The sequence below is a fragment of the Rhopilema esculentum genome, chromosome 6 (assembly GCF_057945365.1).
Source record: "Rhopilema esculentum isolate cy_ngs chromosome 6, ASM5794536v1, whole genome shotgun sequence".
Classification (NCBI taxonomy): Eukaryota; Metazoa; Cnidaria; class Scyphozoa; order Rhizostomeae; family Rhizostomatidae; genus Rhopilema; species Rhopilema esculentum.
In genome coordinates this window covers 4,988,085-5,015,955 of record NC_142820.1, presented here as the reverse complement: position 1 = coordinate 5,015,955, position 27,871 = coordinate 4,988,085, and the positions used below count along the sequence as shown (strand labels likewise).

The following is a 27,871-nucleotide window of genomic DNA, read 5'->3' as shown; positions in this document are numbered from 1 at the left end:
ATTATAGCAAGTGTTTCAAGACTTTTGGCAGGCATTGTTACTCCACAGCAGAGCGCTAAAACCTGCCTGTAACAGAACCCTTGGGTCAATTATCCATGGATCTGAGCAACTCTGCTATAGAATGGTAATTCTGATAACCAGGGTTGGAGCAAAATGCTATGCAGACGCAAAATTTGAAGGCAATCATAAGAACCCTTCCATTCTTCTTTCAATTGTTTTAAAACTGTTTCGCCACAACAAGAGTGTAATGATTACAATAGCAGAACTATTCAAAGATTTAACTACAGGTCTCGTGGCGCAGAAAATTTATTGACCGTAGTTATTGACTCATAATAAGAGTCTCGAGGCAGAATTTTCCAACAAAACTTTGCTTTAGTAAACAATTATTCAAACTCTGAACGGGAAAAAGCAATTTGCACTCATTTTTCTGGCATGTCAAACCTGCATTTTTCTCGTTTTTCTAGTATTGCCGTCCCGTTATTTGACCCAGGTGTTTTATATTTTCAAAGGTTCTGAAATTCTCTAAGTAAGCTTTTGTCTTAAAATTTCTCCAGAGCATTTTCTAGACTTCTGCCAGATTGGACCATTATAAATTTTATAATTTACAATGGGCTAGCATTTCCGTCTTTTAGTATATTAATTTGAAGGCAATATTTTTCTCCCTATCTCATTCATCTGTTTAAGGTTTACTTAGGTTTAAAAGGTTAATTTATTAGGTTTGATATCTTAAAGAAATCTTAAACATTCGTCAGCCTTTCTTATGCAAGGAATGCTGTCCATTAATTTGATTTAATGCCAGGTGCAAATGGGCATTTTCAAAACATGGAGTTCTGATTGATATTGACATTTCAAAGCAAAGTGTTTAAATATTTTTAACTTCGTCACAATCATAATCATAATCGTGATTGACCCCATTTTTTCATGATCATCCTAATCACCATGATCGTCATCGATGTGAATCACCAATCGTCATTAACCTCGATAATGCCAATCACAATCATGATCATCAAAACTGCTGACTCAATAAATTTTATTTAAAAACGACGGTACGCTGTCAGTCATCATATTCAACTTTCCTCAAACAAAATAACTTCCTCTTTTTATCAAAAGAGGCAACTTTTCATCGTATTGACAAAGTATTCCAGAAACCACCCTTGCGTTAATGTCAGGGCTTGATAAAGTTCTAAAGTCATTAAATTTATATAATGTCGCGCGCATTTCATTATCTATAAATTAAGTCTTCATCCTAAAAGTTAGGGCATTGTGTATAACGAACTTGATCAACCACGGTTTATCGCATTCAGAAGTTAATACTACAATGCCATTTATTTCTTTATTTCAAAGTGGATCGTGAGTTGAGCCATTTGGAATCGCAGACTTTCGGGTGACTGAAATATCAAAACGCCTAAACAGGTTCAGGATGTTAAGATTCACTCTATATGATTTATGATGTTAAGGAAATATTGCAGACTCTTCTAATGTCAAAGATCCTTCTATTTCTACGATGTTGCTTGATTTACATGACGCGTTTTTGAGGGTCTTTAAAAGTTCTTTGCTAGCTTGTCGAACTTCATATAAATGAGAGAACCATCAACAAGACGTGTTTACAGCATGGATCCATTGTATAGCGCTGAGTCATTTTCAACGTGAAGTTCCTGAAGTCAAATAAAGATATAGGTAATAGTAATTTCATTGCAAATACCATTCATTTTTTATCTTCAGATATAGACTTGTACAATTGACCTCTGGAGAGTCCTAGTTTGCTTATAGGCCCAGTTTGTATTGATGACAAAAATTAGGTAGAAAATTAACGAAAATTGTTTCAGTAGTAATGAAAACAATTATTTGTATTGGATCGAGGTCATTTTTCGGTCAGGAGTGAAATGCACGAGGAAACAAGAATCAAACTGAAAGTATTTTGAGCAGATGTGTCTTTAAACGTCCTATGTAATAGTGGAAGGCAGAATATATTTCTGGGACGTTATTTTAATCTTTACAGACATTGTGATCAAAATTCTTCTAGCTCAGGAGATCTTCCTCAAAAAGGACATAACTGTTTTTGAGTAAGAAATCTGGAGATTGGTTCCTTACATACTAGTGCATTACATTATAATTATTTCAGTTATTTTGTCGTTATCATTGGCAAGAGGACATGAGTTTTAATGACAAGGAGCACCATGTCTTTACTTAGAGACATTGTTAAGCCTGAATGGTGTTTAATTCCTGGCCCTTCCTCGGCATACTACAATTTGTACCTGGAAAACTTCAGCTTTCCCATCTAAAATATGTTGTGGTAGTTCTTGCTGTTCAAGGCTATTCGTACTGTTGTCTGGTTTCCTTTGCAATATTGTCTAGTGGAACTGCCCCATAAAGCCACCCTGGAAGTAGAGACATGGCTCAAGAAATGTAACAAGCTTCAATATAGCGAGAGGGTCACTTAGTGTGCCTGAAGGGAATTACCTGTATATATTTACCATGCGGCAACTAAAGGGAGATTTTCAGAAGAGGGTAGATTCAAAGTTTTTAATTCCTTTGGATTAAGACTTCAGAAGTACATCATTGCTAGAACCAAATGACTTTAAATTAGCCAATAATTTCATCGGCCATCATAAATAGAAGAACTTTTTTCCAGATTACCCACACACATTCTGCTCAAAACGTCTAGGAATTTTAAATCAGTTCACAATATTGGTATCTGTTGTCAAGAGCTAGGTCACATCGGCAAATGGCTCATTTGGCATTTCTAACGGTGCAGAGTCTGACAACATGAATGGGAATGATATGGGCAACTGCCCAGAATGCATTTCGCACGTAATTGTATAGAGCTAGCTGGGTCGAAATTGTTATGAAAATGAAAAAATTGTGTTGAAACTTCAGCTTCTAGCCATGAAGAATTGACAGGGACTGCTTGCTGAAGTTATATCAGCTTTTAACGCTTAAAAACCCAATCGAATCTAAGAAATAGTTTGATTAGGCAAATTTAAGTAACAGCCAATTTTTGAAACTTGTTCGAATGCAACTGCGTCAATTAGAGTCAAGACTGCTTTCAACGTTTTTATGAAACTATTTTGATAAACAATGTCTAAATGACCTTTTGTGGTGTAGATAAATCGAAGCGAGCGCATAAGGACCTAGGTTTATAAACACAGCCTGCTTAGATTCTTGTAAAATGAGGTACATCCTGCAAATGGTGTATAGGCTCTGAACATTGGACTTAAAAAAATGCTAGAGAGCACTAACGAGAGTTGATGGTTTGGCATCCCTTCTCCCCAATCAACACCACCCCCCCCCCCAACGCCCTTTTGCCATTCTCGCAAGGAATGCAAGATCGGAGACAAGGCTTTTATCCCTTGAGATAGAATATGCTTGATATCTTAAAAGAGGCTGGGCAACATAGGGGCCAAGCTGTTGCGCAATGTTTAGTCATTTTCAAGATTTTGGAAACACATAAAAAGGGAATCGAAGATAACTCAGAAGGCCTCTGTTGCAGAGTCTTCTTTAACTCTCCCTCTATTTATTCTCTATTTATTCTCTATTTATATCTATTTATTTACTCTCTCTCCATCTATTTACTATTTGGAAGAAACCCTCATGCAGAATATAGGTCTCGATACTTTTGGCTAGATGTAGGGGCTACCCGCTTTACTATGCAATCGTAAACAACTTTTGGGTGTGGCAAAAATGTTCGGCAAGGGCAGTACAGAAGAACATCCGAGAGGAGTGTGGGATCACCTTACAAAGAAGTTTTTCCCAGTAAACGTCGTCACATTCCAAACTCTTAAAAGATCAAAAAAGTAGAGATATTGGCTGCACAATTTTCAAGCTTTGCAATATGCAGACTTAGCTATTTTTACTCCTTGAAGAGGATTCATAAGGGTTGCAATCGACTCAATAACATATTTAAAAGGCATCCGTGTAAATTTACTGCAATATGGAGGGACCATTGTTCTCATAAAAAAATTTCTGGGGGCTCCCATTTTGTCATCCATAAAACCCAATATGGTCATCTATTTAAAGGCGAATTCAACAATAATAGTCTGAATATCAATGGAACCATCACCTAATTCCAAAACAGAGGATGAAGTCGAGATGAGGTATGCATGATAACAGTCACGTCACAAACGTTTTTTGCATGAAACTTATTACGTTCGAGACCTGAACTGGTTCCTAATTGAATGAAGACAAACTTTCGACGATACCAAAGAATTCCTGTGCTCGTCTGTCTCAAAGACCAGTCAATTATACTACAGAGAAACACTGTTTCTGACTTAATGAAAGTTTCGAACAGATGTTTGAATAGAATTTGTCTTTAGCATTAGTGCACTTGCACAAAAAATTGATGGTGTTTTCAAGGGCAGCCATCTGGGGGGTCAAGCCTTTTATAAAGAGAAGGACAATAGCCTAGTCTTTTAAACAATGGAAGATCACTGGGACTGGAGGGGCAATTACTGATAGCTTGATTTTTCTATCTATCATTTATCAATTTTTGTTCTGAAATTTTTATGAATCATCTGATTGTGCATTGAACATAAGCTTCACTTGTTCACCTTTCCAAAGCCATTTTACCCCATTTGTTTGCCAAGTGATTTACAAAACTAACCAGCATAGATCAGCGCTAATTTGTCTCAAGAAATAATTTGTTAGAAATAACAGAAGCAATTGTCTATTCACTAAATCCTTACATATTGTTTATACATGAGCAGATCGTAAACCCAACGTTAGCAACTCGTCATTCTTAGTAGAAACTCATTCATCATTAAGTACAGCTACAGCAACAAACATGTCACTTGAATAGCGTTGTCGTTGATATCTTCCGTTCAAATACACTCAAAGTGAATCTATTAGCCTACTGCTTTTAAATATTCCCGATGCAGTCAGCTTTGTAGTTATAAAAAGTCAACAACAAAAAACCTGAAATGAAGTTTTATACTCGAAATATATTTACAATTTCCTGAAAAAGGGATAAAAATATCAAGTCAAGCTTCAGAAATTGTCGAGAAACCCCGAAATAATCCATCAATCGTATTACTGGAGTTCGTTTTCATAGCAATGCAGTTGATGGCTGAGGGATATTGAACGCGATGAGCTAGGTCAAACTTTAACAGCTCCTTGGATCAAAAGATTTATTGAAAACAAATTTAGGAAACTAATTTGTTTATACTTTAAATCCAAAGACAAACCGCCACGCCAGCCATGACGTCATTCTGTAGCCATTCGGCCCAGACTGTTTGATCCTCGAGTGAATATTCTTTTCCGTAAACATGTCCGAATACTATATCCACTCAAATTATCTGGCTTACTCATGTGTACAAATGCCATTAATTTGTTGTTCTTGAGTATTATTTGTATACCACCAAGGATGGTTGCTATGTCTCATCCACCTTTTCATGACGTCACGATCGAGAACAAGCTATCAGCAAATTCTTGGCATTTTTCCTGCTTTAAAAGTAAATACGAAAGGAAGTCGAAGTGTAATAATAGTATGAGTGGGTATCGTTTGCAACAAGGGTAGAAATATCTGAATCAAGAGCCCACAAACGCCCGTTTCCTTCAATTTGATTGCGACCAACGCCCAGGACTCAACACCTCATACCCACACTTTAACTGTATGAGCGTTGCGTTGGATAAAGTTTCCTGTGGAAATATATTACAAAGTTGTTTACAAATAATGCATGTTGTGCTGTTGCATTCGAAAAAAATATAAATTTAATAAAAGAAACCTAATTAGCTCTCATTTGGGCTTTCTCGTTTCTCGTTTAAGCCCTGGCAAAACGACTAAACATTTCACTAAACATTTCACACAACTTTTGTTTAGTGAAAAGTTTAGTGAAAGGTTTATTCGTTTTACTATCCTGTTTAGTGTTGTTTCGTAGTGTTTATTGTGCTAGCGTAAACATTTATTGTGCTAGCGCAGGCGCCGTAGATGTGGGAATCCCGAGGTTTTCCAGGGTTTTTCTTAATTTTCTTGTCTCTACGTGACCCAAAATCTCTAGAATGCCTTCATGAGACATTTGCTTTGTCTCCTTGTAGGCTACTGTGTCTTCCTCAACAGTCAACTTTGTTATCGATGTTCTGAAAAGTATTTTCTTTTCCCTTTCTTTTATCAAATTCTTATTTTTACCCACTTCTTGCATTTGAAGTCTTTTATGCAGACATACAACGAAACAAACAGAAAGCGAATTTCTATGCAAGATCCCCTACAAGCCCACAGCGTCTTACACTGGTCGCAGTTCAAAAACGTTGGGCAAAGTTTAATGAAAAGTTTAGTCATGTTTTGCCACCCTCGCTGAACTTCGCTCAACTTCACTAAACAAATGTTGAGTGAAATATTTAGTGAAATATTTACTTGTTTTGCAAGGGCTTTACGTGCATCTTAATTTTTGATGGATGCTCTATTTGTGAGATTAATCAACCTGTTCTCAAAAGTATGTTTAGAATCTAATACCTATATAGAAAACATTAACAGCTGAAATTGAAGACCATGTGGTAACCCTAACAAAAAGTACACAAGTGTAACGTTTTGGCGCCAATTAATAGCCTATCATATGGCCTAAAAAGCACAAGACCTAAGAGCAATCAGAATGGCATAGTGTCTTTGCTCACTTATTCAGTTATGAATTTCTTTCAAGTTAAATCAGTGCACAATTTTTGTGTGAAATAGAACAGCTTTCTCCACAATACAAATTGACTCAAGAGTGTCCTTCCCTGCTGCTTTATTTTCCTGCTTTATTATCCTGATTGATTTGCTTATTTTCTACCTAAATTCTAGTTATATATTTTGTTCCCTGAAGAATCTAAACCTGACTATCATTAATTTATTTCTTATAGAGATCAAATCTCCAATATTTCTGTCCAGCCAATTACAGCATCGTATCAACATATATTCAGTTTTTACCAGGCTTGTTGCTTGCAGTTATGTGGCATTCTTCTGGTTACAATTTAAAAAAATCAGTACCAGATTAGCTTCGTTTCTTTGGATATATTTAAATTTAGAAGCTGTATAGGCCTATACATAATTTTTCGAAATTGACAGCCGTAACAACAAGAGCAGCAGTAATGACCACAACGCCAACAACAACAACAACAAATACCTTACGGTTGCGCATAAGACCTGTTTTAGAATTGGCAAATTGTTACAGTGTCCCAGCAGCCTCAATCAAAATTGGTTGGCCCAATTTTCTCACGAGATCCCCTCCCCCCCCCCATCCGTGTCAATTGTGCCCCTGGCGTGTCCAATTTTCGTGGAAATTTTAACTTTAAGTCAAAGTAATCGTTATAGAAAACTTATTCTTTTTTGGTGAGAGAGCACGCGCAGAGGATGTGCAAAGAATGAACATACAAAATGAAAACGTTGCTGCAGCCTTCTCTGCTATATCAACGTTGACGCAAAGATCTTGCACATGGGACAAAAATGCCACCGCAAAACTTGCTATTTTGCTTCAGTAGGTCGTCATACCACTGTAGAATATCAAACCTCTTCGAAGTCGTGCTTCGCAAGTAGTGTCAGTAACGACTTGCTAGGCAGAAACCGGCCCCCTAGAAGTATTATAACGGTGTTGGGGTTTCTTCCTGACTTCATTCAAAGGTGTTTATTACATGGCCGAAATTTCAAATCGCAACCTATTTCCTTGCCTTATCATCAGCATATTATCTCAGAGTACATTGGGGTTTTTTCTCGATTTGATCTCAGTGACCTTGCGGAGAACTTATTTAGATCAGTCTTGGGTTATCAGGACTTATCCGGTTTTCCGCTCATCGGATAATTTCGGAGAACTTAATAATGGTATAGCCCATGAGCCTTATTATGTCAATAATGCCCCCTCTGTCATCATCACTGACTTTTTATTATCATTTTGCTTCAAAAAGCCCTGCTAATGAACTATTTATTTCACTTGTATGCTTCTTTAATAGGTGCTAGAAAAAGAAAAGCGCTTGCTCGTTTTCAAAGAAAATCCTCCTAAGAAGGTGACAAGGAGATAGATGGCCATTCGCATGCGCTGTTGCACGCTATCGAGAGAGATGTGAAGGAGAAACGTCGTTTATTCTATATTATGAGCTCGGCGTCTTTTCCAACTTTGCTGAAAAAACACCTTTTTTGGAGCTTGAAAAAATTACCTCACTAAATTTTCAAGAATTACTTAAAATCATCATTTTGAAAACATTTTAAGGGAAATGCTTAGAATAGGAAATTATAAGCTATCCCTTATAAATATTATAATATGTGCAGTACCAATGATGGACACTTTTTGCAGTCAAAAAATTATTCCTTTCCGGGGTGCAATAACTTTGAATAACTCATATAAGAATACAGAGGCTTGAGGTTGGAGAAATTAAATAAATTCATCGAGAATAATACCAAGGCTTGAATTTTATCGACTAATTGACTTTTCGTTCATCTGACTTTTTTGAGCAAATAAAGATGCGTGACTTTGAAAATAATGTTTTAAGTACACCTATCAAACTTTTGTTGCCCTTACAGGTTTCATTTTAAACATTGTTATAGGATATCAAAGATTGGAACTCTTTCTCGAGGCTTACAGAGTTTACATGCTGTTTTGCTAAACCATGGAGAAAGCCAGTATCAAAGATAAATTATTTAAAAATAGTTTTAGGCTCAGACTCACATGTTTAAGCTCCATAAAAACTTAAGTAAGCCCACATAAAGTGTAGCTCCCTTGCTTAGCATTCTTATAGAAGAAATGAAAAAGAATTTTAGAGTGTGGCAGGACCTTTTGTAAAGCAGTCCTCTTGACAGATGGAGCTACTTGTAGAAATAATGGGAAAACGTGGCATAATTTATTATGTTCAAAGAGTAATGCCGGCGTTGGGCAACTCATTTCCAGGTGTTGATTCGTAAACTCGTTAATTGTACCCCTTTTTATTACTTGATTCATTGCTAATTACCATGTAATTCTTTAAGTGTTTCTATTTAAATGGGATCGTTTCTATTTCCATTTCAATTCCAAGGTCGTTAGGATACTTTCCCCTTTGCCTTGTTTGTTTCTCGTGTCGTGCTCGTGGCTTGAGTAGATTTACGTTGTGAAACTTTTTCTAGAGTTTTTTAACTTTAATCAATCCAGACTTAATGAAGAATAAGTAGTGTTTACAGCGAGTTCAGATATCTTTCGTGCAAACCTTCTTCATGAAGGATTGTCTCATGTCGCACGTAGGCTACGTAAGTGACAAAACAGAGGCAGTTTCTTAAAATTTTTCATACCTTAAGCTTAAAAATTAGTTGAAGATTAAAATTCCAGAAAAAGGTGATTAGAATTTTTTATTAGCGATATTTCGTTTAAAAAGTTTGCAGCATATAAGAAGTACACGATTTTTTCATTAAAAATTCTGAGTACTGAAAGCTCTTAAATTTTTGTACGAGTTGAATTTTTGGGTGGCGGTAGAAAACCATCAAAGTGCAGCAAATTATCCTATCTTATCAATGTCCTATCAAGGGATAATAGCTTGACAATTAGCCCATAGCATTGCATTAAAAAAACTGGCATCAATTTCTTCCCTGAAAAATATAGGAAATCTTTCTTGACATTGTTTGCTAGAACTGGGCGTTTTCTGTCCGCTCGGCCGTTCATTGTAAAGGTTTATTACAAAAAACATGTGTAAGAAAAAATTAAACTTTTTGCGACAACACAAAGCAGTTCCCGAATCACTTGGCCTTGCACAGCCTAGAAGGCCCTTATTGATCTTATTGATAAGGCCCTTATCGATAACAATACTCTTAGTATTGACAAGTTTTTACCCTGTATAAATATTCTTTTTATTAGGGATGAACACACTGAAAAGCTCAAAACTCAGTTAACATCTCAAGGCTTCATCATTTCATTCCTGCTTGAGCATTCATATACAAAGTTAACCTCACTCTGGTCTGCAGCTCAAAGTAAACTTCCAAAAAACATCTTCAACTTTACGATAAGGTATCTCAACAACACACTAGCCACAAGGAACAACCTCTGCTTATGGAAAATTAGCTCTTCTCCAGATTGCTCATTCTGCCTTCAGCCTGAATCACTTCTTCATGTCGTAGCTGGATGTAACAAATACCTTGAGCAAGGGCGTTTTACTTGGAGGCACGACTCTGCCCTGCACTTCATTGCATCATCATTTCAATGTATCCGAGATGTATTCATATATGCTGACATTCCCGCTTATTTATCACCATGTATCATAACTGGCGATTCGTTCCGTCCCGACATGCTAATCAAAACTGCTTCTAACTGTCTGTATGTCATCGAATTAACTGTTGGGTTCGAGACTAACCTGGACAATAACGCTTCGCGTAAAGCTGAGAAGTACCGTTCCCTTCTAAAGGAACTACGCCCTAAGTTCAAAAAAGTAAACTTTGTTAATCTATCTATCAGCTGTCTCGGTATCTTTGGTAACTCCTGTGATTCTTTCATCGATATGTGTGATGAACTAAAACTTGACTACCAACACCGTAATTTTATAATTAAAAAACTGTCAGCAATAATTATACGCACATCCTATTATATATTCTGTATGCGCAATAAGACTTGGACAAACCCTGAACTGCTCTCCTTCTAAAGATTCTTTGCACTCATATGATTTATTTAAATGTTATAACTTTTGTAAAATTAGTAAACTTGTCACCAGGCTAGCCGATAGTAACTACCTGTAAAGTGAGGTTACTGTTGTAAGTAGAAGAATATAAAATAAAAAATGTTTTCATAACAATTATCAAAGAGGATGAAGTTCCATAACTGCCACGCCCCCGAGCTTCAAAGTAAAGGGGTTATAGACAAAAAAGAGCTTGCTTACAAATTGCAATTATAAACAATTTATCTTACTAAAAATTGCAGGGGCAATATGCCCAGGCCCTATTGCTTAGCCTGTGATAAAATGTTATGTTTTTTCAGGTGTTTCGTTTACCGTTTCTTTGAACCCCACGCACTTTTACCCTCGATTTTAAAAAGTCTTTCCCCGCCATGAATTTCAAAGTGGGGGGAGCCAAGGCTAAAAATGTAGGGGGTCAAGGCTTCTTACCACTTTTATTGCAGTTTTAAAACTACTTGCTTCGCAAAAAAGTGGGGGGCTATGGCCACCCCCTCCCCCCTCAGTGGCATGGGCCCTGCTATAAGATATCTGGTTCCCTCTTTTTATACTTCAATATTGAGGTGAGGAGGGGTACATTGAAACAGCTCGCATCGCATTAGATTATTTTGCAAATGTCCGTTTGAAACTGAAACGTCGCTGTACAAAGAAATTCAATTGGACTCTCTTGCCCTCTTGGAGGTCTTACGTGATTTGTGTATTGCAATGAGCACTTTATGTTTTAAAACAGTAGTTTTAAATGCATGCAAAAGGATGAACATCTCGCTGTTGCAGTGGAGTCAGCAACGCTGTAATTTATTGAATATTGAACTTAGGCCAGGGGCGGGAAGTTTGTGATGCAAATGTACAAGATTACTTGTGTACAGCAGAAGCCCTTTGGCCTACTTGAAATTTTTCCCAAGTCTAAGCCCAGCGGGGATGCCATATCACTTGCAATATAAGCAATTAAGCCGGGAAATAACGGAATAGTTCTCGAGATAATTGGGATTCCAAACTCTTCGTAATTTCGACCAAATTTCCATACTAGCGGCGTGTTTTTCCTCTGAACGTCAGACGGTGCCGATTATAGGAGCTTTCGGATGGCAAAATTACTGGCGATTGTTTACATACCCAAGAGGCGGTGCGTCGAGCGGCGGAACTGATTGCCTGCGGAAAGCGATCGATTACAAATTCCTTGAGGAGGGTCATCATTAAGACAAACAATCTGGATGGTTTACAAACAAACAATACGCATAAATCGCTTTTGAAATGCCCGGCTCAGTTTTCATCCATTATGATTGGAGTTGTTTAAAAGCGCTTGATCATCGTGTTGTTCAGATATTTACTGCAAATTTGTATATGGCGGATATCTTACTTTTTAGCGTTCAGCACACCCAACTGTGATCACGCGGTGCTGATCAAAGAGACATCGTTATCCCGTCACATCAGCTATCTATTAACTGTCAATTCGCTTCTGTCAACACTTCAAAGGCCTTACAAATCAATCATTTGCATCGCAGGCTCAATTCATTTTGAATCGAGGTACAGTACAGAGCTTGGCCTCAACTCTACAACGATGAAATACCTCTTAGTGGCTTTCATTATTTTGACGAATTTATCAGTAAGAGCTGTGAGCCACTGGTGGTAAGTAAGAACTTTATTTAGCAAATTACCTGTTTTATTTTTCCTCCAATAAACCAGATGAAAAGTTGCTTTAACAGACATGATTTATTTCTATCCATTTCCACGATACAAGCAAATGTTTGATGTGTCTTTTGAATTTGTGATAGGATGTCTGTCTTTTGTCTTCCCTTATACAAGAGAACGGAAAAAGCAATCATTTAACGGACCTGAATTGCTCAGTGTGGGTGTCACAAATAAACTTACGGTATCAATTCTCTAATAGGAAAATCCCACAGACAAAAAGTTTACTTGCAACTGGCTGTTTACTTGTTAACAAATATTGGTATTTAACTCATTGTGAAGACTTTTGAATGCACAGCAGCCCTGTCCAGCCCTTTTCTATCAATTTAAAATTCAGCACATGAAGTTTTGCAAAATCTAGAACCTTACGAAGAAGGAATGTTTCTGTCTTTGCAGTATTTTTGTGACGATAAAAGAATGATAAATCGATTTTTGTATTTTACCCATCTCTCTTTATCAGCCATTTTATTTTTGTTTGAAAAATTTGTTGAAAATTTTTCTGGAAGCTTTCACCCATTTGCTTACAAAAGAAGGGGCACAGAACACAAAATTCTACATACTATTTTTAAAATTTAGAGGCATCTACCCTCTGTTAGAAATGGGATAGCATTCTCTTGAATCTTGACCAATCCCCACCTATGGCTATACTGCTAATAAAGCACGAAAACATGGAGGTTTAAAGACCCTTAATAAGACTTCAAGTTTGCAGACAGCATGGTGTGGAAGCAATTCAGAAAGCGTTTCGTTGTAATGTCCCACCCACTATCTCTCGTTGTAATTTATGGCTGAAAACATAGCCAGTTGCTTGTCAGTCACCACATGGTCTGGACTGGCTAGTTCTTTACGATCCCTCTTTGAATACAATGTGCTCACTGATTGACTACTACAAAGATTTCGAAAATAGGTCCATAGAGATTTTTAGGGCAAAATATTTCTTGTAATAAAACGATTTTGTTGGCTTGGTTTTGCTTGTTGGACAAGTCTTCTTTTTAGGGCCATCTCTCATCTTTCAACTTTTCACGTTTCTTTTTCAACTTTTTCATTTGTCATGCAGACGTTCTGCTGATTTTTTTATCTTATCAGTGTCTGTAAACTCAAAATAGACATATCGAAAGCATGGAAATAATCATAAGTAATTGCCTTATCTAGCAATCTCTTATTTGTGTCATTTTCAAGATTTGACCAATTAACGAGTAAGATTTATCACCAATAGGAAAGAGCTAACATTTTCAGAACTACAAATTTATTGAAATGACCGTATTTCCTGCCCTTCTTTTCTTCCTCCTTTCCAGACACGCATTGATATTGATCAAGGTCTTTACTTCATGAGTGCATTATTCTCGCTTAAAAGGGTGACCAAATAGCAATATTTGTATCTGCCTCTATTATAAAGAGCACAAATCAAAGAAATCAAAGTTAAAGGTCAACAATGGAGGTACCCCAAGTCAATCTCTGGTTATTGCTCCAAAATTTTTACTTTGGCAGTTTACTGACTCAAATGCTTCAAAGTAAACGGGGAAGTGGCAGGATAATGGCACCTATTGTGCTAACCCCACCCCCATATGATCCGGTACTGTAGTAAAACTCTAATTTTGGTTTAGTTGGCAAATGAGAAAAAACAACTTTATAAAATTTTCTGAATTCAATAGACAAGGGAAAATTCTCTCTGCCTCTATGTTCTTTTCTGAATAACAATTAGACTATCCCAAATTTTACAGTTATTTACCAGAGAAAGTTGGGTGCTTCCCCTACCCCCAAACTGATTGTCTATTTTGCTAACAAGCTTCATCTTAACCGGTTTTCGATACCAAAATTTTTTGTAAAAGCCATAGTTCAACTTCATAAGCCAGTTCTGCGAGCTTCTCTTGCCAGAGAATTTAAGTTAAATTCCCAAAACACAACTGATTTCGTCTTAAAATATCCGTCTCTGTTTAACGAATGCTGGCGAGACTTCTTCTGATCTCCGGAAGATCATCGCAAGGAAAACCGAGATAAATCAGATTAGAAACTCTTCGAAAACATTTTGCTCTAAGAAGCAATATACTGTTATCGATAAATTTTCTGTCAAAAGTTTCATCTTTGTTGGACCAACTGTGTTTTATCAAGAAGAAGTGATGTTCTGGGGATCTAGGATCACGGGGGATGTCATCAACGTGCTTGAATTGACCAAACCTACGAACGCCGCATTTTTTTAGAGAATTTGAAAGTATCAGAAAAGAATTTACTCTTATACTAGACTTTATACTACGCATTTTCTCTTATTTTTTGTATTTTTGGCCACAAGGCAATTCCTAAGTTTATTCGTTTGATGTGGAACCAAGAATTGGCTTTCCGTACTGACGTAGGTGCCAAAGTAAGTCAACGATGTAAGATGAATCATACTTCTAGTTTTAAACGATGGCTGGTTCTTCATGGAGGGGCTGCCCTTATGATTCTCTGTATCTGACACAGGATGTTTAAGGTGACCACATTGTACATCATAAAAGAAACTCCCGTCTAAACTCTTGTACCTCTTGGATTATCAAGGATTCAAATCCTTTATTGGTATCACTTTCTTCTTTTTTCCTAAAACTTTAATTTGAATAAAGGTAACAATAATCTTAGCTCAACAAAAGCCCTAACCATGACATCTATCGAGTTGATATTGTTTATCTTCTGTTCATGTCTTACAAACCTTATTTTCACGTCGAGTGAATGATACAGTTGTAAAATTTATGAATATCTCGGTTGCTTTCTTCTTTTACAACTGCACCACGTTTTTCATGATTTAAAGGGCTTTGTCAATCTAATTATCTACCAGAAACTTTAGAAAGTGGTTTTCATTTGACGTCGTTTATAATGATGACGATCGATTTGTATTTGACATGATATAATGAGTGATTCAGAGTTAACCAAGAGTTTCACTTTGGGCCTAAATCTGTATCCAATGTTTACAAGCCACAGACCAGAGAGCTCGTTTTTAATGGAGATAGATAATCACAGTTTTTGTGAAATGTTCATGTGGCTACAGAGTGTTTCTGTTCATGTTGAAATATTTTACCAGTTTCTTCATTTTTCTCATGGTATCGTATCTAGCATTGAAATGACCTTATGAGTCACTACACGATCCTCTAGGTGCCTTTGTTTGGATATATGTTACATGAAGGGACACATTACTGATCTAAAGGACCAGTTCCCTCATGATATTGTATTTATTGTTTAAATTTAAAAATCAATAAATATAAAGAAACTGTTTTGGTTTTAATGTTCAATTAGCCAGTTTAGATATTCGGCATTTTCAGGGAAAATAATGACGTGTCTGAATGTTCTACTCTGCTAAGGACCTTATTTTCTAATGGAAACTACAATTACAAATCTCACTATTACAAGGTAATTTGCAATTGGCTAGCCTAGGTTTACAAAATAAAAATAGATAACAAGCGTAATTCACAAATGGTTATGTATGTAATTAAAAGGGGAGTAGTTCAGGGTTAGTCCAAGCTTTGTTCTTACAGTAAAAGATGTAGTAGATGGTACGAATGGATATCATAGAAAGCTTAGAAATGAGATATCGTTTGTGTCGATCGTCGATGGAAAGAGAGCCACACATTTCAAGGAATGAGCGGCATGAGTCGCTGAAGATGCCAAGAGAGCTGATGGAGAGTTTTACAAATATGGCAGATTTGAAACTTTGTCTTAGGTCTGAGACAAGGCGAGCATATTTTAAACGTTTCCTAATAATAATAATAATGATAATAATACTGATAATAATGTCGAATTCGTTTCATTTTAGGCTTCTGAGCTCCCAGGTATTCTCCGTTGGCTCAAAAATTGGCTGTAACAATATAGCTGGCCTCGTCAAAAGCCAGAGGGCAATCTGTTCCCGCTATCCAAAGCTTATGCTTAAAGTTGGTGTTGGCGCATCGAACGCACTCAAGGAGTGTCAGAGACAGTTTTCGTATAGACGGTGGAATTGTTCAGTATCCGATGGAACATCGCCTATTCTTGGCAAGCTCATGAGCAAAGGTATGTACGAGTTATTAAGTTCATTCGCCGCTTTGATTGAAGTTTAGAAGGGAATATTATTAACGAAAGCAAAGATACTCTCCTTTAAATATCACTGATTACAGTTAGCATGTAGGTTGACTGAATGACAGAGTAACTGAATGCTGTTGCTACGTAGGCCATGAGTAGTAGCGAGTGCTTGGCCGGTAGAGAATCATAAAACCATTAGAGAAATGGACGCAACTCTAGCTACTTAGGGAGAAAGCTCGGCTTCCCGACTTCAGATAATAACAGGTATTTTGCCATTCTATCGAAATTACAGTTGAAACTTCTAATTAATGAGCTTTGGAAATCGAAAATTTCTTTCCACGGCCGACAATGAGGACTGATCCCTATTGCCCCCCTCTTTGGACTCGGAGAAGTGTCCACTGAACCAAGTACGTCTCTTTAAGAGACTTTAAACTCACCTTTTTGAATTATTCAAAGAGCGCCTTTATAGTAAAGGTTGCCACTCTTCCTGTACCTACAATCTCTGCCACAATGCCTGAAACAAGTCCTTGAACACTCATGTCCTTTTTTCAAGGGCAGATTAAGCCATCACCATCTCCCCCTGGGAATAAGGTTGGTTTGCTATAAAATGACGTAAGAGATTATGGAGTGTGTTCTTCTTGTGACTTTTATGATATTTATATTTGTCTAAACTATCAAAATTCTTCTGATGGGAAGTTGAGTTGAAATAGAAGTGTTTGGAAAATTGATAAGCACAACACAAATGTGCTTGGTGCAATGTTCCTCTAGCGAACAATTCGGCAATTCCCAACTGCACGTACAGAGTATTGTGTGATTGTCTTTGAGATTTTAATTAAAACTGCCAGTTTAGAAACACGTTTCTCGCAGGTGTCAGTAATAGCAGAGACACGCTGATAAACTATAGCATCGATTTCTGATACAAAGTTAATGTTCTGATAGCGGTTGCATCAAGAAAATTAGGCTGTGTAAACTCGCAAAATAATATATGACCTTCCATGATTAATCTTCTACATCTGTCTTCCAGGAATTCTGATGAATCTTTAGAATATCCAAAAAAATCATTATGTCGAAGTTAACTGGCACACGAAATTCGTTATCTTACAATTATTGACATGCATACTTCATAAAAATGATTGATTACCTAATTTATATATGGTTTGCAGTTAATTATCAAAATTGGCATCCAAAATTTTTTAGCATTTAAGATTGCTATCTTTGAGGCTCAGCTTTCAAAAGGGACGAAGAAAGCAGAAATCTTCCCTGTTTGTATATATGGTCTGTGTCCTAAACGATACTTGAAAACACAGTCTTAAAACATAACATGCAAACACGATGTAATTTTTGTTTGTTGTTACAGCAAATATTAGATTGACTGATAAAATGTATCTGGCGTTAAAAGGCTATGCAAACAATTCTTTTGCTTGTGAAATCAGGTTTATTCTTCTTGCGAAGGATTAAAGAATGCGTTGTAGTTTTATACATCTATACGTTGTCTCAGGAGCTGAAAATTTTGTTAACTTGATGCCGCGGATAACAAACTATGGGTTCCCGTAAAAGCACTGGTGTCAGTACAGTGACCAATTATTAATCCACCATGATATATTTTGAATTTTTGCAAATATAACAACATTTTCTATGAATTATGGGTTAATCCCTGTTTGTGCTGTGGGCAGTTGTTAAGCAAGGGACCTTTAATAATGTTCAGAACTAGTGTTCTTTTTTTGGAATTTCAAACCTCGTTTGTGGAAGCGGTAACCTTGTAATTCTTCTGCATTCGATGGTGATTGTGTAGCTTCTCCTTCCCGCATAAACAGGATAAATTGAAAGCATGCAGCATTTGACAAAAACAATGACAAAAGCAATTTTGGGTTATTTACCGTTTTTATTCATTTACTAACAACATCTGTGTTATAGTAATAACTTTATGGTGATCGATCATTCTGACACCCTTCTGTCTGGGAATAAAGAATTCATTTTATATACGCAATCATAAGCATTCACATTAGTTGCTGAACTTGTAAACAGGCACATTGAGCTATACCTAGGTCTTACTTGGTAAGCATTTAAGCATATTTTATAAAACGAAACAGTCATTGATATTCTGGACTCTGGTTTCTGATAGTGGTTTGATGATGACGTGGACAATGAGGGCGCCAGTTACTGCAGTGTAAGCGCTGTTTTCTAAGGCCAGAGTAATGACACCCTTTTGCCTAGTTTCAGTGCTTTATGATAAGACGAATTTATGATTTACCCCTACCAATCAATTTCTAGAAAGAGTATGTAGACAACATTTTGGCAAAATAAGGGAGGGGGTAATACCCCAATACCCCCTCCCCCGTGGGATACCCGAAAAACTATGCCTATCTCTGAGCATTTTACAAGACAACTTTGACTTTAAACCTTTCGTTTAATTCTAGATCCCCCTTTCCAAGAAAATTCATTTTGCACGCATTTGTTTAGCTGAGAAACCCCGCGTATGCCCTGGGAAACCTCTCTGGACAGGATGAACAAGGATGGGTAGGCCATATACCATGATAAACAGGCCCGTCGGAACCGGGGGGGCTGGGTGGCTGGAACCCCCCAATAATTGTCAAACTGTAGTATGTTTCCTTTATAACAGTGTACTGAATGAGAAAGAAAACAATGGGCAGCCCCCCCCCCCCCCCAATATGAATTTCGTTCCGACGGCACTGATAAACGAGGATCTTTTCTAAATTCTCGGCTTGGGGCTCGTGGGTACATGTCTAACATATGGTAGAAATAATTTATCTCTGCTCTTCCTACGGCGGAGACCCAGAAAGAAGCCACAGAACAAGATTGGCTCCGGTCACAGTACTCTTGCTTTAGTGAGAACAGGGAAAAGGATTCGTCGTGTTTGTTGCTGAACCCCACTAAAGCTAAGATTTCCGATTTCGTTGTGATAAAGCCTGTTTCCAATTAACAGAAGCAGCGAAAAACATAAAGCAATGCTTAGTCAGTGTTCAGTATCCAATCACTGTTGGCTATTATCAAATCATGCTATAACCTTCGGGATAATATTAGATTTCTGTTGGATTTCGAGGAGATTTGTTTCATCGCAAAGCATCTAGAAACAAATCCGTCATCAATTGAACTAATTGAAGATGTAATCTTAAATGCTATAAACTATTATTGCAATCTCAGGTATCAGACGCTTCTCCAGCTTAGATAGAAGGCTTCTTAACACCGTTGGGGCCCCACAGGATGTGCCCCGTGCTTTATGGACTTCAATACTCTATTCACAAGATAAACTTTCACCAAGTTGAAATAAAGTTCTTTATTTCATCTAGCTTTCCCTGAGTTGAGGATTAATTTTCAATCAAAAATCTTTAGATCAAGCATCAACATTACAACATCAATCATCGTCATTGTCATCATCATCAACCTTTCCAAACGAAGTAGGCTGATGACGTAATTCCTAATAAAGAGAACCATATGAAATATTTTACAAATGCTTTACTCAAATTGATTGGGAGCGGTAAATGCATTTATTCACAAGACTTGCTAATGTTCTGTAGGCCTTCAAGATCTCGCTAGAAAAAATATTGGGATTACCGCGTGTTTTTTGTTTTCGAACATATTCTGTTCTCATGAAATCACCATGGTAGGTACCAAATGTTTTTCTGCAACAAACAAGCTATATATGCGACTTACGAGTCCCTCCATACACGGACTTCATTGAATAGAAAAAATTAGTTTTAATCTGTTTATGCGCAATTCTAATTATTAATTTTGCGTTGCTAATGCCTAATATCTGTTATGGTCATTGTATTCATTGCGATGTAATTATGCCGATTTCTCATTAGGTTCAATGAATGGTCTTAATTGTAAAGAAATTCCAATAAAAAATTCCCAAAAGTTTTATTGAATCTTTGAAGCTTCCGACTGAAATCGCAATTTTTTCTTTAGATAAATCAACAAGCTTTTGTCTTTGCAATTAGGAAATTGAGTCTTTTCTAAGCATTCAGGTTTATTTCGAGATAATTATAAATGCATTATCGCAACAATAGCTCAGGGCCTCTGGTAAAGGGGGACCGGGGGCCGGAGGGCCTTGGCCCCCCACTTTTTTGCAGAACAATAGAGTTTTTAAAAAAAAATTGGCTTTTGGTGTTAAATTTCTCCTTGCCCCCCCCCCCACTTTCAACCTGTGTCGGAGCCCATGTAGCTTGCTTGTTTTCATACCCGCTACAATGTGAAGGTCAATGGGCATTTCTGTTATTAGTTTAATCATGCTATTGATTGTCTTTCTTTTCACTGACTGTGATCGAAATGCAACGCTAAAGATGGGCAGTGATGGGATGAGATACTATGTAAACCAAGCTCAAAACAAAGAAATTCCACAACCAATTTCTGAAAAATGTCTTGTGACAACAATTTTTCTTTTACTAGCCACTTCAAGTGATAAATGAAATGATAAATAAAGATTTTGAAAATTTAAAAGCGCATAATTTTGACGCGAAGAACAGATGAGAGGCACATGTCCCTGTGATCTCTAACCACTACGTCCTTTTATGAGGGTTTATGCACGTCATGGGTAATTGGGTATCGTGAACAATGCTGCTTTTTGGAGTTAAATAGCTTTTACAATTAATGAAACCAATAGTCAATGTCTACATTATACCCGCAAATTTTTTGTTCAGCTAAGCTGGATTTGCTGTTTCTGCTATTGGAGCATTTCCTTTTTGATTAATATTTTTGAATGATTTATGGTTTGCGATATCTTCGTATCCAGCCAAGGCTCATGAGGCACTTCGAGATTGATTGTGGGAAATTTCTGTTTAGACAGCATGCACCGGTATCAAAATATTGATTTTTTGAGAGGAATAAAATCTATGCTTGAAGTATGTAGAAACATTCACAAAGTTGCAATTAACATGTTATAAAATAAACAGACGAAAAGATATCGTGTAGCAGCGTTAATCGTAATTCTGGAACAAAGCAACACATTGTGCAAGATTAATCATCTACGATGGCAAGATTTTTTGGATATTTACCTGAAAACTTAATCTCTGAATTGCGTCTTATCTTTCAACTTTCTAATACTTGAACATGTCGAAAATAAAGGCTTTAAAAGGACCCTTGACTGTGAAAAATGGATATGTAAGAGGAAAGGGCACAATTTGGAGTCGTCCAGTTTGCATTGATTTGATGCCCCTGCTGCTTCAAAACGGGTATAAACCCTTTGTTTGCAACACCATTTGCTACTTTACTAAAAACCGTTTCCTTTGACTTTAACTGGGGGGCCCTAATTGCAACCCAAGCCGCATTCCAAAACTTGTTGTAAAACATTTTTGTAGGACAACGAAACATCTAAACATGCTAAGGAACACTTATCTACGAGTCACCAGCTGAGTAATTCATTATTCTTATTGACTAACGGATTGCCCAAGTCCGATCAAAAACCTTTTCTTACTTGGATCTACGTGTTAATTCAAGGACCGAGATACCGGAGGGCCCTGCCCCCCCCCCCTCCCAAAAAAACCTATGCTACATGAGTAAATTTCTTTTATTTTGTAAAATATGGCTGTTGTTACACTAGTTTATCAGGGCTGCCCCCCCCCCTCAAACAAAAAGCTGTATCTCGGTCTTTGGTGTAATTGCTTTGTCTAGGGTAATATTTTTGGGTCTGTTCCTTCTGTCACGGGTCTAAGAATTGTTGGGTTTACTTGCAAAAGGCTACATGTCCTTGGTCTGCGGCAATTTAAGATATTTTGATTTGACACAAAGGGGATTTAGTAGGGTGTACGTGCACGAGCATGGTTTTATAAGAGGCTCTATTAACGTTATGGTTTTACAAGAGGCTAATAGAGCATGTTTTTTGCAGCAAACCGAGAGTCGGCCTTCTTCCATGCCGTTTCATCTGCTGGTGTTGTACACGAAGTAACCAGATCATGTAGCAGAGGTGAACTTAGTGATGAATGTAGATGTGACAGGTCCATGCGCGGGTTCTACGGCGATGGCTTCATTTGGGACACCTGCAATGACAATATTGAATTTGGAATGCGATTTTCAAGTGCTTTTTTGGATGCAAGAGAGGTCGTCAATGATGCTCGTGCCTTACTAAATAAACACAACAACGAGGCTGGCCGTCAAGTAAGTGAAATGATAATATGTTTGTTGATTCTTGAAGGTTTTACGACATATTGTGAGATATGAAAGTTTTCAGCTTCTTTCCTATTTGATGGCCATCCAATAAAACATAGACCAACCAGGTAACTGTTTTTATACCTCAAAGGAAAATCATTTTTATTAAAAGCCCAAGATTCCTCAGTTCCTCATCGAAGCCTCTCCTATTAGAATTATTGCATGACGATTACACTTTCGTAAAAGAACCCCAAAAGAACCCCCAGCAATATTTCTAGAAAACAGTTTTATTTGCATACATCAAATTGGCGGTAGGTATGTACCATTTGCGTCATTAGTAAACTCGCCCGTAACGCGTCATAATTTGGCTGAATACTTTATCAAATTAAAGAAATTGATCCCGGAAAGGTATCGAGGCATTAACAAATACTCATTATAGCTAATGATAGACCACCATGAAGAAGATTTATTTGTTTTCAATCAATTCAAATTACCGTTTTCAATTTATCAAAACCGAAAACAAAGTTTTTATCAAGAAGGTTACCATGAATACCAGATATGCTTCTCTAAAAAGCAGGGGCGTAGGGTGTGGCACCCTTTCAAGTGTGCGCAAATTTTCCGACACAAATCCTGAATCAACTGAAGAGGAGTCAAGCCAAAAAGTATTGAAATTTTTGAGTTTCCTAGTAGAAGCTGGAAAAAATACACAAAGAAACATTTTTTCTTTGTATGTTCTCATTTTAAGACAAACGAACATTTTGAAGGAGAACGTAAGATATATAGCTCCTTTTTCTACCATATCAAAGTCTCTGTTATGCTCAGGTCACAAGCAAGAAAACCAAGAAAAACAAGGTAGAATGACACGAACGTTGAATAAAACTTGTAACTATAGTTTTGTACAAGCGACAAGCACTTAAAGTCGTTCCATAACTCGACATTTGCAGGGGTGCAGGACGCCAGCACAACGGGGATATCTGCAGCGATTTCCCGGTCCTGTAGAAATTTCACATTCATTTCGATATCCTTTCTCCCCTTCCATTCCCTTTGCCTGCAGTTAATTAGGAGAGATAAGGGAGTCAAAATATGGTGGCTATTGTTTGAATATTAGAGGCCTATCGAATCAATCCCTCTACATTTACTTGTTACATTATTTTTAAAACTTTGATTGAAAGTGCAATAGCCCGCTCACTCAGTCATTTATGTACACCGCTTCTGTGGTAAACCCAATGCATTGAAAGCCAAGAACCAATAACCTTTTAGAGAATTGATGACTCTTTTTCTAAAGATGCTTTTCCAATCTTAGTTAATTCTTGCGTCATTTTTAAAGAAATCCTCTTTGCGGCGCGCTCCTTTACTTCCTACGCAAATATAATTTAACAGGCTATTAGTGGCCTAATTTTACGTGTGTACGTAAATTTCACATATGAATTATTTTTGGAAGGCTGTGTTATATTTTAGTCCTCCACGTATTGGCAGAGTAAAAATAGAGCGCGTTCTTTTGAGAAACCTACGCACATTCAATGTTGCGGTAATTTTTGCGATGAATAAGAGTAAGCCGCTGCGGCACTTTTTGATTACGAGCACGGCAATTTTGTAGCTTTTACTATTTTTGCCAAAAAGACGTCCATTATGTGACGTACCTACGTTCTTTTGAAGGGATGGGTGTTAACATTACAGCAACACGGGTCCAGAAAGGGAGGGAGTTGCGGTATTTTCAAGCAAAGGGAATATTTGACAATCTTTTTCCCGTTTTTATTTGCCCCTTTTGGTACAGCTTCGTTTGATGGTCAATAAAAGGGTACGATTAAATAAAACCGAAAGATAATCACTACATTGGATACACTTTCAAATCTAGAAATGATGCATTATATTTTATCTTGTGTAGTACTGATTGGCTGCATGGCCTTTTGATTATCTTCTTAATTTTGAATTTCATTTTTTGCCTAGGCTGTGCAAAAGAACATGGAGATGCCCTGTAAGTGTCACGGAATGTCAGGCTCCTGCACAACCAAATACTGCCGTCGATCTTTGCCTCCTCTAGAAAAAGTTGGTGAATACTTGCATAAAAAGTACCGAAGTGCAGTGCTTGTAACCCTGGACCAGTCCAGTAACAAACTCGTTAATCTTGACAAGATAGTTAGTAAGTTTGGAAAGAATGACCTTGTATATTTAGAGCAGTCACCAAATTATTGCCGCAGAGATTTGTCTCAAGGAATCGTTGGGACAGCCGGGAGAGAGTGCAATAAATCGTCATTGTCTGAGAACAGTTGTGATATTCTTTGCTGTGGGCATGGTTACAAAAGTAAAATGGTAAGATGTTTTAAAAAATCTGCATTTAATTTGATATCTGTCTGCACGTACAAAATAGGCTTCTGATATAATGATATTTTCAATCAAAGCCTCCTTTCCAATTTAGAGTCTCATTTAAACGAGACGTTAACAAGGAATGCAAGGTTGCCAAGTCTCTCGGTTTGGCCACAAGACTCACGGATATTCACCTCTTCTCACAGTCTCACGACGGGAGTTACTTTTCTCACGGATTTCTTCCTGGGCCCCATTCTTCTTTCAATTCAGATCAAACGCCTCAAAGGTTGCTAAACACATTCCATTCCACTGCATTGTTTATGACAATCACTTGCCCAGACCTGTTGCGCGAATGATTATCAAATAGGTTAATGTATCAGTATTATACACTATTATTGTTCATTGCTGCGATTGTATATTCTTACGTTTAAAAGCCTCTGTGTTTTTCTGGAATATTTTAAATGTGAAATAAACAAATTTTTAGGCATTCTGAATGGTCTAGTTTTAAGTCATTTGAACACTCCAGATCTACTGAAATTCGGAATTCTTCTGCCCCCAACCCTGGACCCCAGTTCCATTGTTCACTAGCTGAGCTCATGAAATCTCACAGGTATCATTTTCCAAAACTTGGCAACCTTGGGAATGTTACAATTTTGGGAAAGCTCTCCTCTTCTGTAAGGATGCTCTTTAAGACAGCTATTTAAAAATAAAAGAATTTTCTTCAAAATGAAAACTGCCTGATTTTAAGAATGGGGTTTTGGATATTGACGAATATTATTCGTAAGGTGTTCCTTCTGTTTATCCTCTTAAATAACAACGTTAATTCTTTTTGAAGGTCACAGAAAGAGTGAACTGTAATTGCAAATTTATTTGGTGTTGCAAAGTAGCTTGTGAAAAGTGCATTCGCGTGGTTGAGAAAAACTACTGCAAATCTCCAGAGGAGAATGAAAATATTCTGTCGCAAAAAAACTCAAGGGAAGGGAAAAAATGGAAGCGTAGGAACAGGAAAAACAAACGAAGGCAAAGAAAAGATCGAAAGAAGAGAAGGAAACCAAGAACTCATAAGAATAAAAGTTAGAAGAAGTCCTCGTTCGGAGTCTTAAGTTCACTTGTTACAGTGAGAGATGCCGAAAAGTGCAATCCAAAACATAAATGGCTAGAAATGGTATTCTCTGCGCCAGTCTTTTCTATTGCTGTGATAAAATCCGGCCATGAGGTGGACCAGAAATAGTAGCTGTTAATCAACAAGGACACATTGCATTATTTTCCAAGCGTAATTTAACTCCTTTGTTGTTGTCGATGTCAAAACGGCTTTGTTGGTCTTACATTTTTCTATGGCTTGGCTTGATAATGTAATTTTTCTCAGCTATTTCATGTCTTGTTAGATGTTGTGAATGTAACTTGAAGCAGAATCTGTCAAATGGTAAACATACTTATTAGTTAAGACAGACTGCAATTTTTGCTAGTAGAATTTTCAAGCAAATTCCACGGACTTGGACGCAGTATTGATCTATAAAGGTCTCCGTAGCTAACGTGACCTGGTACTTATCAAAATTTGAGCGAAAATTGGGCTTGATATATTTGAATTATAAATGAGCCATAATTTTAAACTCCATGTATTAAAGGCTAATAAGACTATCACAGCGAACACTGGAGAAGTTACTCGGCTTAGCAATTCATTAACAAATTTTTAATTTCTCCAGTCGTTGTTGGAAAACACTGATAACCATAGTTGAATCCAGTTAAATCGTGCCCCGGATAACTCGGAAACTCGATGGACTGGTTTTCAATTCCAATTGGATTTTTCTACTGTATTCAAGTCAAAAGCTGTACACTGAATAAGTCAGTCATTCATATGTTAGACCACCTCCTTACCCCCAATTGAAGGTCAGAATAAACGTCAATCAACTGTATATGGCAATAGTATTTGGTTCTTGCTCGATATTCACCATTAGTCACAATTAAAAGTGTACTTTTACAATTCGAGTCAAAGCACTGATTGCTTGAGAACAACAGTCGAAGCCTTACCCTTAGAACCACGAAGCTAGATCAGTATATCTAACAGTATCCCTTGATCCCACCTCGTATCATCTGCCTTTTTTCTGGTTGCCTCTTTTTTCTAAATGCAAGGCTCATAGCTACTTAGTCCTTATTTATCACTTTTCTATGCTGAGGGCTACTTTGGAAAAGCAGTCAAACTGCTTCAAATTTTTATTGATTAGCTATCTGTATGTTGCTAGTCATTGTTCGTTTGTAAACAGTGAGATTTTAATGATATATGTAAATAGATGACTGTGAATATTTAATGTTTTATATGATTATTTACTTGAAAAGATCTTGCAGTATTTGAGTATCGAGAGACTTTTCTGTAGATATGAAATTCTGTAGTGCAGTGAATCTTGGGGTGAGGGGGAGGGGGAGGGGGAGGGGGAGGGGGTTGCAACCAATGATTTTAAATTCAATTTCAAACCAGTTAAATGACAGCTTTTTAAAGCAGCAATAAGGTTACGTTTTGAATGTATTATAGGCTATTAAAGGCATAGAAACAGCTATTTTATCAAAGCCCAGTTGAGTTATATCTTTGATGTGAAATAATTTCATCAATAGAGTAAATTGCCAAAAAAAGCTGGGCAGACCTAGCCTTAAGAGTGGATGTTCGGGCCAGATTAAATGGCAGTTCAAAGGCTGAAACCTTGATGGACCGACCACACAAGCTCATTTAAACCAAAGTGACTTGAAATGTAGAGCGGTTGCGGACATACTTCCACTTGGAGGAAGAAGATTTTTTTACAAGAAGGACGTTTTCTTGCTAAAAGGAAATTTGGGCATTTGCAAGAGAATGCTGAACTCTGAAAAATCTAGCTATGAAAAGAGTCAAAGGTGTCAAATTGCCATTCGCTGTTTAATTTGCTTTAGCTATTTGCATTTCGGTTTGCTATAAATAGCTCGCGGCGATGTGGCCATTTTGTGGGGAGGTGGTGCAATACTTTTGCTCACCTAGTGTATATTTATTTTAACTGACAGATTGGTTTTTACCTAATTCATTTCTTTTGGTAGTACAAAACTTGTAAATGGCTTTGAAAAAAGCAAACATTTAGTAAACTAAAGCTTTTCGTCTCGTCTGACACTCTTCAGAGTTTAAAACGTCAGAACATAGATCGAAAACTCTACGCTAAGAAATATATAT

At 37.1% G+C, this 27,871-nt stretch overlaps 1 protein-coding gene across 1 annotated transcript; it reads left to right on the top strand.

The window, feature by feature from the left end:
- The first annotated feature begins 11,004 nt into the window (after positions 1–11,004).
- On the top strand, positions 11,005–27,036 carry LOC135686260 (protein Wnt-2b-A). The gene is made up of 5 exons (XM_065202461.2): positions 11,005–12,204; positions 16,037–16,269; positions 22,121–22,389; positions 24,328–24,690; positions 25,520–27,036. The coding sequence occupies exons 1-5, from the start codon at positions 12,137–12,139 to the stop codon at positions 25,760–25,762; spliced, it is 1,176 nt and encodes a 391-aa protein (XP_065058533.2). The 5' UTR covers positions 11,005–12,136; the 3' UTR covers positions 25,763–27,036.
- Positions 27,037–27,871: the final 835 nt, after the last annotated feature.